At 51.9% G+C, this 14,388-nt stretch overlaps 1 protein-coding gene across 1 annotated transcript in view; it reads left to right on the forward strand.

Moving 5' to 3' along the window:
• Positions 1 to 14,388, forward strand: part of ADCY5 (adenylate cyclase 5) — a 166,405-nt gene that overhangs the window by 122,857 nt on the left and 29,160 nt on the right. The window contains exons 8-12 of the mRNA XM_033211005.1: positions 286 to 426; positions 4,983 to 5,005; positions 5,933 to 6,077; positions 7,611 to 7,708; positions 11,341 to 11,428. Coding sequence (XP_033066896.1) covers positions 286 to 426; positions 4,983 to 5,005; positions 5,933 to 6,077; positions 7,611 to 7,708; positions 11,341 to 11,428 — 495 coding nt within the window. The remainder of the gene's footprint in view (positions 1 to 285; positions 427 to 4,982; positions 5,006 to 5,932; positions 6,078 to 7,610; positions 7,709 to 11,340; positions 11,429 to 14,388) is intronic.

Raw genomic sequence — 14,388 nt, forward strand, 5'->3', positions numbered from 1 at the left:
CAAGCCCTTTGCTTCCTCACAAGACCAACTCCTATCATCTTTTGCCACTTCCACCTGAGCCAGCCAGGGCTGGCATTAGGGAGTTTGGAGGGATCCAGGATGCTTGCCTGGGGAGTTCCAGGATCTGGGCAGAGCTCTGGGCTCCAGGGCTTGCCGAGAGGAAAGGGCAGCTGCCTTAGCCCCTTACCTGGCCAGGTACTGTGTTTGGGGAGGGTGAGGAGCTCGCCACTTGGACTCGTTAGGTGACCCTGCCTGCAGGCTGATGCATCTGTGTTCATCTCCCAGAAAGAAGAGAAGGCCATGATCGCCAAGATGAACCGCCAGAGAACCAACTCCATCGGGCACAACCCACCTCACTGGGGGGCTGAGCGCCCCTTCTACAACCACCTGGGTGGCAACCAGGTGTCCAAGGAGATGAAGCGGATGGTGAGTGGCTGGTGGGGCAGTCTGTGGGCAACACTCTTCAAGGCTGGGGCCTTCTGTGGGCGTGAGGCCCACACCAGACACTTGGTGTTGCCCAAGGGAATCTGGGGAGCCAGACAAGGAAATGGAAGTGCGGTTTGCCCCAACTTTGACTAGGAGTAGGGCGCCTGCTTCTGGCCCCAAGCTCTTCCCACCCCCCCATGGCATGCCTCATTAGGCTTTAGAACAGACTGGTAGCACCCCTTCTTCCCTCCCTCTTGGCAGAGCTTGTGGCACAGCCTGGAAGCAGGCATGTCTGGCTAGACTCGGCCAGCCACAGCCTCCAGCTGTCTCTTGGCACTATCTGGTGAGGCCCTGGGGAGTTGGGTGGGCACCAGCTTGTCATACCCTCTTCCAGCACCTCCTGCATTTCCCAGGCAAGTGAAACCACATCTTTTGGTTCAGTTGCTCAGAAACTACCCTAGTGCTTTCTGGGAAGTGCCAGGTGGTGGTCCCCTTTGCCCTCTGTGCTGAGAAACACCCCCCACTAATGCCAGCCTTCCAGTGGGAGCACATGGGCTGAGCAAGTCGGGGAGGCCATGGTTGGGTGTCAGCCCCACCTCCAGGGACCTGCACACACCGGGACAGGTGAATTCAGGATGCGCTGCCTGGGCTCTGACAGCAATGACAGGAAGATGGATTCCGGTGGGAAGAGGAGGAAGAAGCCACGCTGCCGTGGTGGTGTTTTCTCTCCTTCTGTCTGAGAGCTTGGTTTCTGCCCCTCAGGCATGCTGCTCAGCTCAGGGGCACCAGGTTCCCAGGTGGGAGTCACCCACGCTAGGAAGGGCCGAGGGATGGCACAGGGACTGTGTGTGTGTGTGTGTGTGTGTGTGTGTGTGTGTGTGTGTGTGTGTTTCTGTGTGGCCACTTAGCAAAGGAGGGGCATGTTGCACAAGTAGCTCTAAGTTTGGGCTCTCTGGAGCAGACTCGGTTGAGGTTGTGGAAGAAGGGATCAGAGGCGGACTCCGTGGAAATCCAGTGGAGTCAGCAGACAAGAGCCAGGAGCCTGGAGGAGGGGACAGGCAGGGACCCAGTCGCTCTGCTCCTTATTAGCCAACGAGTAGCAGATGATATAAGTTTAAGGAAAATGTACAGGAGGAAAAGTGAATTGAGCCAAGACCCCCATTTAACATTTTGACAGCAGAGACACCTCTTGGAGGGGGCCCTGAGTTACCAGACAGCAGAGTGGAGAAGCCTGGCCTTCCCCAGGGCTCCAAACCTGAATTTCCACAGACCTGGTCAGTGTCACTAAAGGCTCCAGCCACCACCCTCCCTCCCCTGAGCAAAGAGCAGTTGGCGACCCTCCCCATGGTCACCTCAGCCCTTTGATAGTCTCCTGGAGACTCTGTACCCACATGGTCAGGGTAGCCAAGCATTTGAAATCAGCCTGGGCAGCATAGTGAGACCCCAACTCTACAAACATTAACAAGGAAAACTAGCTAGGCATAGTAGCATGCTCCTTCAGTCCCAGCTATTTGGGAGGCTGAGGCAGGAGGATGGCTTGAGCCGAAGAGGTTGAGGTTGCAGTGAGCCATGATCACTGCACTCCAGCCTGGGGGACAGAGCAAGACCTTATCTCAAAATAAAGATAAGGGAGAAAGCGGGAAAGGGGGAAGGATTGAGAGCAGGGATAGCAAAGAGGGGCAGGAGAACCGAGTGAGAGGAGGCATTGAGCATTGAGCAGGAAGTGGAGGGGAAGCTGGGGAGTAGGGGAGGGAGATGGGGAGGAAGGGAAGGCAGAGAGGTGGCCGGGGAAGGGCAGGGAGCAACCCACAGAGAGGCAGGGGTGAGAGATTCTTTCTGTTTAGAATCCATGGAAAGTTATTTTTTAGTGATGTTTGATATAAGCTCTATCTTTAGTTATCTTGAAGTCTGAAAGGAGATAGTTTGGACTGTAGGCACCGGGTTGGCAGATATATTGTTCATCATTAGGACAAGGAACTTTGGAAGAATTCACAGTCAGGACTGTCATGGCGAAGGGACAGTCTCTGGAGAAGGAGGCTGCCAGGAAGTCTCCTCCATGGCGTTCATCGCTTTGCCCAGCAGGGAGGGGAAGGAGTGCAGAAGAACAGGGCTGTGGGAACAGAGGCTCCTGTCCTGGCTGGGCCCGGTGTCCCCTGAGGGGACCACCATCAGTGACCAGCCTCTGGGCCCCACTCCAGCGTGGCCAGTGGGAATATCTAGGCTGGGGATGGAGACAGGTTCTGCAGTTGCCACGAGGACCATTGGGCTTTCCGTGCTACACGTGCCTGGAATCCTGGAGAGAGATCCACAGAAGGCAAGCTTTCACCCTGAGCTGCCCATACTGGATGAGTTTTACGAGAAATAGTCCCCTGAAGCGGGGATGGGGGCCCGGGAGCACACAGGAGTGACTGAGAGCTGTTAGAAGGTTTGAACTCGGAGTCAGCAGTGCCTTTTAAATCTTTTTTCAGCTTTTACCCAGCTTCTAAAACACAGTGATGAGCCGTGCTGGTTGATGCTTAGGCACTAGTGTCATAAGGTCTTTAAGGTTATTTATTCATGAAAAGGTTGCCAGTGGGAAGACACATGTGGGCTTGAGCGCCTCTCACCAAACCCAGGAATGGCCAGTAGAGTGGGGCCCGGGTGCTGCAGGAGGGAGTGTAGGCAGACTGGGGGAGGCCAAGTAGCCGCTGTCCTGGAACTGTTAGAGTAAGTAGGTGGCGGGATTTGAGCCCAGTCCACTCCGTTGTGTTCTTAACAGTCCCCCTGCCATGGTTTGTGGACCGGTGTTATCTGTCCTGTTACCAACTCGCCATAGTGACCTGGCACTGGGCTCTCCACACCAACATGACAAGTAGTGTGGTTAGGATGGTCCTGGCCCCCCACTCAGCACAGGAAGAAAAACTGGGTCCCCTGCACCAGCCTCAGCAGATGACCAAAGGAGCATTGGGAAAGGCCAGAACAGGCTTATTCACACCATTTCGGCCTATTTTTGAGTCATAGAGACCAGCATGCATGTAATATAGCTCAGTTCTTCTCAGTTCTGTAGCAAAATTTTTGCCAGCTCCTGGGATGGAATTGAGTGGGCCAGCCCCTTGCAGGGGGTCTTCCGCGGGAAGCTCGCCTGTCCAGCTCTCTGCGCCCGCCACACCTGTGCTCTGAGGGATCCTGGGAGCATCAGGCACGGGCCTGCCCCCCGGAGGGAGTGCTCACTTGAGTGACATCTACGCCTCCAGCCCAGGGCTGGGATGGTGGCGTGGGACCACTTTATAGCCTGGAGGGAGGGCCTGGCCATTCTCAGAGGACAAGTAGAAGGGTGCAGTTTGCCTAGGCAGACAACTACCAGGCCATCCTGGGCTGGCGCTGGCAGCCTGGGAGAAGCTCAGAGCCCATAGTTGGTCACTTGGAGGTGACTCCAGAGGCTGCTGAGGCTCCCCAGAGCCCTCAGCTGGGGGTAGAGCTGGGGGTAGAGCTCTGTGCCACCAGGGCCCCATGTTTGTTTCAGTGCCTGATAGCCCTGGCTCATGAAGAGGAACATAAATCCCTCTTTTTGTATTTTCAAACTGTGTCCTCATTGGGAATGAAGAAGGGTGTGTTCATTTGGATTTTGGGTTCACCCAGTGTTTGCCGAACTCTGTTTGCCCAGCAGAGTGCTCTACACTGCCAGGGAAGGGGCATCCTCTGTCCTAATCCTGGCATCCCGAGGCTAATCTAAACAGCAAGTCCTGGGGCTACTTGTCACCTCCTGCACCACCTCTGAGACTCCACCCTTCCCCACAGTGGGGAAGCCTCCATTCTGCCACCACTGGTGAGACCCCGACACACCTCTCTTCCTTTGTGAAATTCGTAAAGGGGGCTTTGAGTCTGACAGCTGGTAAGGGCCCTTCCCACCCTCACCTCTGATAGAACAGCAGTCAGATCTGTGGCAGGTGGGTTCCTTACCCTCTGAGTCCCCAACCAACCCTGGCCTTGCAAGAATGCATTGATTCTCAGTTACTAAAACAGCTGTTGCAGGTAACTAGAGTGTAATTTTTTAAAGTGCAAAATGTGCTAACTCCTGGAGATTTTATGTGTGCTCGGTGTGATGTACACGAGGAGGTGAGTGTGCCTGAGTGTGTCCGTGTGACAGAGATTGTGCAGCCCAGCAGTTCCCCGATTTCCATCTGAGTAAGGAGCAGGATTGAGAGGGGTCCCTCCGAGCCCAGGGTGCAGGAGGATGGTGAGGAGAGGTTTAGGAAGGGAGTTGAGCATGGGGGCAGGAAGAGCTTAGACACATGGATTGTGCCCGTGGATGAAGTGAAATCTCAGGGCATCCCCAGTGTCTAGCACAGCACCTGTCTCTTAGGGAGAGCCCAGCTGTATTCTCCAAGGGAAGGAAGGGAAGGAGGGAGGGAGGGAGGGAGGGAATGAGGGAGGGAGGAAGGAAGGAGGTCCTGAGTGACCATACTCTCTATGTCCACACCCTTTGGGAGACTGTAGAGAGATGAGCTGCAGCCTTTTAGAAGCCTCTGAGCTTTGGGTTCTCTCTGTTCTCATTCTCTTTCTCTATCCTCTTTTAGGGCTTTGAAGACCCCAAGGACAAGTGAGTAATGTGCCCTTCCTTATTCCTGCTCCCTGGGTCTAGGGGATATCTCCCAATCCACCTTATCATTTGGTTTCTCCACACTCCATGGAAAATGACCCCTCTTGCAGTCTTCGCTGAGAGTGAATGGAGCGCCCCCTAGCCATCAGGTGGTCAGCAGCAGCCCCAGACAGGCTAGGGCAGCCCAGGAACCAAGGCCACCCAGCAGAAGGACAGGGCTCAGCACTGCCCATTTTATCTCCGTGACACGCACGTGCATGTGTGCACACACATGGGCTCCCTCAGGAAAGTGCAGACCTTACACACTGGTCAGCAGCGCCTGGCATCCAGTGCCCCGAGGCAGTGCCCACTTCTCCCTCCTTCACTTCCGGTTCTCAGGACTGTCAGAAATTCCACTCCAGGACTGGGCTTTACCCTGAGAAACAGGGTGTTGGAGGTCAGCACTCAAGTCTATGAAACCTGCTTCTCAAGAGTGCCCTGAGCTGGGTGAAAGAAACCAGGTGGGCCACAGTCCCCGTGGCAAAAACCCGAGAAACTCCCTGATCTAGGGCTTCTTTTCAGGAGGATAGCAGAGCTGGAGGGTAAAGAGCAAACCCTGTTAGCTGTAGGGAAAGTCCAATTAAACCATCCATGGTAGCTCACGTTGTTATGCTAATAAAATATGTTAACAGAGTCAGAAAAGCTATTGTCAACAACCCCCTTAAGCCGGAAGGGCTGAGACTTGGGCAGTTGCCTGTTCACCTGTGCAGTTGTTCAGAGCTCGGCTTAGGCTTCTGGTCTCAGTCTCAGCTCCCGCTGCCCTGATTGGGCTGGTGGTGGACAGCTGCCGGGCCTCTCTGAGAGTCTGGGGGGATGGTCGGAAGAGCCAGCCCTCTGCTGGTGCCCCTGTGGTCAACCTGTCTCACGCCCGTGCCTTCTGCTCCCCAGGAATGCCCAGGAGAGTGCGAACCCTGAGGATGAAGTAGATGAGTTTCTGGGCCGCGCCATTGATGCCAGGAGCATTGACAGGCTTCGGTCTGAGCATGTCCGCAAGTTCCTCCTGACCTTCAGGGAGCCTGACTTAGAGAAGAAGGTACAGCACCCTGGGTAAAGGAGGGCCCTGTACTGAATCAGGACCAGGAGGAGGAGGGCAAGGAAACCGTACAGCTCCGTCCTGCCCCCAGCACCATGGAAGGGGTGGCCTCAGGTTCCCCAGCTCTGATGCTGTGCTGCCTAGGGAGATGTGAGTTCTAGGGAGGCTTCCCTGGTTGGAAGGGATACATCTTAACTTCTCTGTGCCTTAGTTTCATTATCTAGAAAATGGGGCAGTTAACATTCCCACTTCATAGGGTTATAGTGAGAATGAAATGAGTTTCTTTTTTTTTTGAAACGGAGTTGCACTCTGTTGGCCAGGCTGGAGTCCAGCGGCTTGATCTTGGCTCACTGCAACCTCCTCCCGCTGGATTCAAGTAATTCTTCTGCCTCAGCCTCCTGTGTAGCTAGGATGATAGGCACCCTCCACCACTCCCGGCTAATTTTTGTATTTTTAGTAGAGATAGGGTTTCACTGTGTTGGACAGGCTGATCTTGAACTCCTGACCTCAGGTGATCCACCTGCCTCGGTCTCCCAAAATGCTGGGATTACAGGCGTGAGCCACCATGCCCAGCAGAGTTTCTATGTACGACACAGTATCTGTCGCATCGTAGGCGTTCGGTGCATATTCGTTGCTATTTGCATTGTTGTTATTATCGTTGTCGATGGATAGCCCAACTGCTTTGTCCCATTGAGACCTCAAGGTGGTAAAGTTGGCAGGGATAGTGAAGATCTCTCTGTTGCATTTCCTCACATTGTCAATGAGAAAGCTAAAGCCCAGAGTGGTTGGGGGACCTGCTTTCGGCCACCCAGTGAAGCAGCGACGGAGCTGGAGCCAGACCCCGGTCCAGTCAGTTCTCTTCGCACTGTGTGGCAGCGTCTCCCCAGGGTTCAGTTAAAGTGGACTTGGGGTGTGCTCATCAGCATTCAACCAGACAAGCACACTGAATCAGCGAGGTGGAGCTGTGGAAATGGACCAGCAGTGTATGGACCTGACTTGGGTGTTACTCTGGGTGACTGTGCCAGCCCAACCTCCATCAGTGTGGCTGATTGGTATCATGGGAGGAGCTGGGGCAAGGAGCCTCAGATGTGACTTTGGACAAGTCTTGTGAGCTCTCTGAGGGCCAGCTTGCTCATCTCTGAAGAAGAAATGACAGCCGTTATATTCTGACTTCCCGGGCTGTTGTGGGGGTGCTGGATGAGGCCTGTAGACACCTGACATGTTTCCTAGCGGGTAGATGGTGTGCAGTCATGTATGTGGCCGTGATCAGTATGGATTACTCTGAAGGTGACCCACCTGCAGAAGGTTTCAGATCCCTCTCAACTGCCCTCTCCATAGGCAGCACCGTCTGGTGATCTGGAATGGTTTCCTGGGGTCTAAGTCTGGCTCTGGTTCTCGGGTCTTCCTTGTTGTGGGAGTGGGCTGCCCAGGTGACCACCCCTGAGTGGCTGCCCTGAGTGTGTGGGATTGACAGGGCTGGAGTGGACTAGGCCAGGTGTCTTGGCCCTTCTCACCATGCCCGTCTCCTCTCAGTACTCCAAGCAGGTAGATGACCGATTTGGTGCCTATGTGGCGTGTGCGTCGCTCGTCTTCCTCTTCATCTGCTTTGTCCAGATCACCATCGTGCCCCAGTGAGTATCCCCAGCCCTCTTGGGCTCCTTCCCCTGGCTGCAGGGAATCCCAGGGTTGGGAGGGGGTGGTCATTTAGGAGAACAGAGCAGGGAGTCTGGCCTACACTTGCTTAGGCAGGGAGAGAAGTTTCTGAGTGTGCCCTCAGTGGGATAGGAAGCCGGGGGTCTGACCTCTCTGGGTAGGAAGATGATGTGCTCATTCCAGGGTGGGCGACTTCTCACCGATCGCTGCTTAGCTGTACGAGAGTTGCTTTTTTTAGGGGGAGGGAGACAGAGTCTCACTCTGTTGCCCAGGCTGGAGTGCAGAGGTACCATCTTGGCTCACTACAACTTCCGCCTCCCGAGTTCAAGCAATTCTCCTGCCTCAGACTCCTGAGTAGCTGGGAATACAGGCACCCACCACCATGCCTGGCTAATTTTTTGTATTTTAGTGGGACAGGGTTTCACCATGTTGCCTGGGCTGGTCCTCGAACTCCCAAGCTCAGGCAATCCACCTGCCTTGTCCTCCCAAAGTGCTAGGATTATAGGTGTGAGCCACCGCGCCTGGTCAAGAGACGCCTTTTTATCACTTAATTGTCTCGTCCCATTAACCCACTCCACCACTGACAATTGAGTCACCCAAAGTATTCCCTGGGCTGCTTTCTGTGTAACCTTTAATTCTTGGAAAAAAAAAAAATATTCAAAAGATGCAGGTTTTCTACTATTGTGGATATTTCTAAGAATGGATTTCAAGTTCTGAAAGTATTTCACAAAGAGGTGTTTCTGAACTTTTCTGAGGACTGGCTGTGTCGCCGAGAAAGCCTGTGGCTTCTATGGGGGGGTACTTTGAAGTATGCACGGCTTTTGGAAATGAAGTGTTTGTTAAATTGTCATTCACATTAGAGTCTCGCTTGGGAAGAGAAACATAATTGCCTTATGTATGTACACCTATACACATACACCTAATACATATATATACACACATACATATAAGTGTATGCATAAATACATATTTTTACTTTTTATTATGTAATTCCTCAAATGCACAGAAAAGTAATTAATCTAATTAGTACCCATCCCCTAGATAGAATAGCTGTTAATATTTTGCAGTGTTTGTTTCATCTATTTTATTCTGATTGTTTTAAAGTAAATTTAGACACAAAGACATTTACCCATAAAAGCCTCAATGTACACCTAATTTAAGTACATTTTCCTCCTTAACACCAATACTTTATATACCAAAAAAATTAGCATAAATTCCCTACTATCACCTACTACCCAGTCCATATTCAAATTTCTCAAACTGTCCCCCAAAATGTCTTCTACTTTTAGTTTTATTTGTAGCCCGGATCTACTCAAATTTGGTTATATCTTCTAAGCCTTGCTTCATCTAAAGAGTCCCCAAAGCCAGTACCTTCTGTTTTTCATGTTGATATAATGGTATTTGAGAAGTTACAAAAGTAGCCGAGAGGGATTCTGTGCGTCCTGCATCCAGTTTCCCCGAATGTTGACAACTTCTGTAACTGGAGTGTAATGATCAAAACCAGGAAATCAACACTAAAATGATACTATTAACTCATCTACTGACCTTATTCTAATTCGTCGTTTTCCCCTCACTATCCAGCTTGTGTTCCCGGAGCCTTTTCAGGATCCCGCGTCACATGTAGTTGATTCATGTCCTACATCCCCTCCCATCTGTGATAGTTCCTCAGTCTTTGCTTGTCTTTCATGACCTTGGCACTTTTGAGGATTACTGGCCAATTAATTTGTAGTTTCCATTTGAGTGCGTCTGATGTTTTTTCATGATTAGATTTTGGCAATGCTCCCACTGAAGTGATGATGTGTCCTTCTCCGTGTACCATAGCAGGAGGTACATGATGTCGACATGTATTTTATTTTTAACAACATTATTAAATGAATGAAAAGATCTCCCTTACATTTGTATCTGCCGTGACTCTGTTGGATGCCACAGGTGAAAACCAGGCACTGGCAGCCAGCTCCACCCTGGATGACCCCTGCACTGAGGCTGTGCAGAGCTGGGGTCCTTGTTGGCATAAAACCCCATCTTTCTGTACTGATGTGGACCCACAAGTATCAAGAAGCAATCTGGAGGCTGGGCACAGTGGCTCATGTCCGTAATCCCAGCACTTTGGGAGGCCAAGGGAGGTGGATCACTTGAGGCCAGGAGTTCAAGACCAGCCTGGCCAACACAGTGGAAATGCAAAAAATCAGCCAGGTGTGGTGGTGCACACCTGTAATCCCAGCTACTCAGTAGGCTGAGGTGGGAGAATCATTTGAACCTGGGAGGCAGAGGTTGCAGTGAGCCGAGATCACACCACTGCACTCCAGCCTGGGCAACAAAGTGAGACTCTGTCTCAAAAAAAAAAAAAAAAAAAAGCAATCTGGTTTATAATCCCGTTGTAACTGACAGTCCCTGTAGCTTGAGTGCATAGTCCTGCCTCTTTGCTGCTTTTCCTTCTCTGCAGTGGCTTGAGGGCTGGGTCATCTCAGTTACCTGCCCTGCCTGCAACAGCTTCATTCCCTCCAAGTGGCTTAGACATTGGCAGAGGTCATTCTCTAGCCACCTCCTCTCTAGGAAAGCCACTCTAAAGGTCTTTCTTTTCCTCTGAAGAGAATTCGTTTCCTCTTGTTCCATTTGTTGAAGACAGCTAAGTGCTGGCTTCTGTGGAGGCCTGGAACAAAGATGCTGTTTGAATCCTCCCTAGAGGTGTTCACCTGCCTCTCACGCCCCCCACTGGCTTTTAACCCCATAACAACACCTGGCATCTTCAGGCCACTCTTCCTCCCTTGAACAGCCACCTGGTGCTATGGCGGGGTATGTTGTCTCCAGGCCATCCCTTGCCCCAGGAGGGCCAATGGGAAGTTCCGGATGGAAAGTCACTTACACTTTTGTCTGAGGGTGGCCACCCGCGGTGGCTCTGAAGGTCACCTGTGATCTGCATCTGAAAGGAGGGGCAGAGGGAAATCCTTGCATTTTTCTTGTTGAACTGGCTAGGAATAGAGGAGCAAAAACTATGGGACGTGGCAGTCCCACAGACTTGTTTTGGGACCTGGCAGTGGAAAGGGGGTGGGGCTTAGAGATTCTGCCCTTCTAAAGAGACAGTCACCCCTGTTTCTCAAAGAGTGACTGGCTGTGCTGCTGACAAAGGCATTTCTAGAAATGAAGGCCACTGATCCAATCAGTTTTCAGCCTTCACAGTTGTTTATGGAGCCGTGAGTGACGACTTGGAGGGAATAACCAGGTGGTTCTTCTAAGCTAGATGAAGCACATCAGTGAATAGCTGAGAACTAGGCAAAATACCTATCAGGTGTCACCTGGTTCTCCATTCAGCTTCCTGTGGGCTGCTGTCCCCACCGGAAGGGGAGGGAACCATACCCTTATGGGGAGGGCTCCAGAATCCACCTGCAAGGCTGTGTAAGCCCTGCTCAGGCAGTCAGTGCAAAAGGCTGGGCAGTGGATTAGGGGAGATGGAGCAACTTGAGGTTCCCTCTCCGGATTTCAGAGCCCAGGCCCTCTGAAGCTGTGAGGATGGGCACGGGGGACCTGTGGCCTGCTTGTCAGGCAGGCCCCCCAGAAGGTGCAGCCCTGCCACCTGAGCCTGGCTTCTCCCTCCCCTCCTCTCTCCCTCCAGCTCCGTATTCATGCTCAGCTTCTACCTGACCTGTTCCCTGCTGCTGACCTTGGTGGTGTTTGTGTCTGTGATCTACTCCTGCGTAAAGGTGAGTGTAGCTGACAGCTGGGTTGCAACCACCTTCTTCCCGCTTGTCTCAGCCCTGGTAGGGGCCCTACGCAGGGGCCTGAAATGTGAAGGGGCCCAAGTATTGTGCTTGGCAGGGGTGGGAGAGTGCCTGATGCCAGCCACACCTCTCCATTGGCATTGGCAGCAAGCTCGCCTGGAGGTGGGCAAATGGTCAGTGGGAACCTGTTCTTCACTGGCTGCTTTAACTTGCCCTTGGCAAATCTCTGCAACCAGAAGATGCTGTGGCTGCTGCGCCTGTTCATGTTATGCACAAGGAAGGAAGGGCGCCTAGCACCAAGCCTGGCACAGAGCAGTGCCCAGTGAATATTTGCTGAGACAATGGGCGTGGGGGGGGTCTCCCTCGACATGCACTTTGGTGCTCCCATGTGCTCTGGAATTTTCCCTGGAGGGGACCTCAGAGATGATAGGTCTTGAGCCACCCAGCATGTAGATGAGGAGTGTGGCCCTCGAGTGATTCGGTATTTCCACGCGGGCCACACAGCCGGCTGGTGTTGGCGGCAGAAATGTGGCTCTTGTTCTGAGTTTTTCTCCCATATCTCTTAGGCGTGCTGTGTCCCCTGTCCAGGCTGTGTCCCTCAATGTGACCTGGCTCCGGGTCATTCTGGTCTGTGGTAGAAACCACTTATGTTCCTGTTTGCCGTGCCCATCAGGCCTTTCCCTCAGTTTCTTCACCAGTGGTTTCAGAATTCCCTGACGCACCAGGCTGGCCCCCAGGAAGCACTCATCCCTGGGGCAGATCTGTGCCTCTCCCACATCTGCTGAGCCTCTCCGACTCCTCCCTGACACTCACTGGGAGCTAAGCCTCTAGGGTGGGCAGTGGGGCACTAAGGTGCAGCCTTGCCATAACTCCCTCTTCTGCAGTGAGCACCACGTCTTCCTTCTGGAGGAATTGGACCTTCATCCCCTCCAAAGTCCCCTTTCTCTCTCCACCCTCCAGAGAGGGCTGTTATTAGTCTGTTAACTATATAGTCACATAGTGGTCAAGGTCTTGTTAGACTGATTGCCAGAACTGGAAGGGACCTTAGGAATCACCTGCTGTGGTTCACCTCCCCTGCCAGGTGCAGAGGTGGACAGCCAGAGAGGGCAGGGTCAGCCAGAGCCATCGGGCACGTCTGAGAAGCACGCCATGCTGAGCCGCGTGCTCCGTCAGTTGCTAGTAGTATAGCATCTGATAGGCTGCATCGTAGGGCTTAACGTTAGCTGGTTCCCTGCCTCTCCACTGACCCTCCTTCCTCAAGGCCACAACCTCCCTCCTGCCCCATGTTCAGCCACTCCTGCCTTTTGGTCTTGAGGTTGTCAAGGCCCCCCTAGCCTGCTTTATCCAGAGTGGTCAGTTCCACTTCTTCATCCCGTGGCTATGAAAGGACACCGTATTTTCTCAATAGCCACAAAGTGGAAACAACCCAAGCATCCATCAGCAGATGAATAGATAAACAAAATGCGTGTCTACTGCAGTGGAATGTTATTCCACCACAAAGAGGAATGCAGCGCCGTTTCATGCTACCACATAGAAGGACCTTGAAAACATGGCAGTGAGTGAAAGAAGCCAGACACAAAAGGTCACATGTATCATCTGATTCCATTTATATGAAATGCCTAGAACAGGCAAATTCATAGACACAGAAAGCAGACTAGAGATTCCCAGTGGCTGGCAGGAGGGAGATCGGGCATTATTGCTTAATGGGTTCAGAGCTTCTGTTTGGGGTGATGAGAGGGTTTTGGAAATTGATAGCAATATTGGTTGCACAACATGAGTGTGGTTAATGCCACTGAATGGTACACTTACAAATGGTTAAAATGGCAGATTCTGTGTTGTATAAATATTGCCACAGTGAAAAGTCACAACCACCTACAAAAAAAGTACACCATAGTTAAAAGTTCTTTTGCTGAACCTCAAAGAGAACATTTCTTTTTAAGTAAGGAACCTGAGGCAAAGTCATTCTTTGTTTGTTTGTTTCAGGCACTTAATTAGCCCATTCAAATCAGAATCAAAGCTGTGCATAGTCTTTCATTTTTTAAGCTTGAACCTAAATTTCCTTCCTTTTCTGTTAGGGGCTTAGGTGAACCTGAGCTCTACTGATTTCATTCCGTTTGAGTTTCCTGATTTGCAGTCAGTTGTGGAGGAGGGGAAGGATGGACCCATTTTCCTGCCTGCAGCCACCTTCACTGGCCGTTGTTGGTCTCATGAGTTATTTTCCCCACAGTTCAAGATGAGTTATGAAAATCATCCCTGCCTTCTTTGGTATTGTTGAATTTGCCTATTTTGTTATCAATGCGAAATTCACTGAGCATGTTCTCCGTTCTTTTATCTAGCCCAGTGATTTTTGCTGCCTCTGTTCTGTGGAGGCCTCGGTTTCCTTGGGGTGGGGGAGGGGGCTGGTAGATGGAATACTCACCCTCCATCCCCAGGCTACACAAACACTGTCCCCCCAGTCCCATACCATCCAGCTAGGTAGCCTGCTTTTTCCATCTTACAGATAGAAGGCTTCATTAAAGAATTTTAGTGGCTTATGAAGCCTGGAACCTGCCGCTCTGGGCTGGAGGTTGACCCATTAAATAGACTCCAGCACCCACCCTGAGCTCCTATCCCTGCCGCCTCCTTCTCTCGTGGCCTGATTAGCCATTTTCTCAGGGTTTATCCACTTTCTGGAACGCAGAGCCCAATTTGAAAAGTCGTTTGTAATATGAACTTCTTTCCATTGAATTCTTCTTCTTCCCTCTTTCATGTTGTGGGTTAAACAGCTTGCATGTGAAGACATGAAAGGAGATTCTAGCTGGCTGTACCTCCTGCCATGTGCATGGCGGGGAACAGTACCCCTTCTTCCCTGATGCAGATGTCAGCCTGTCACTGAGCACTGTGGCACACACTCACTGCAGTGGGTTGACCAATGAAGTTCATTTTCTCACCTTTGCAGGTGC

Source organism: Trachypithecus francoisi, unplaced genomic scaffold, assembly GCF_009764315.1.
Source record: "Trachypithecus francoisi isolate TF-2019V2 unplaced genomic scaffold, Tfra_2.0 Lachesis_group0, whole genome shotgun sequence".
NCBI classification, from domain to species: Eukaryota; Metazoa; Chordata; class Mammalia; order Primates; family Cercopithecidae; genus Trachypithecus; species Trachypithecus francoisi.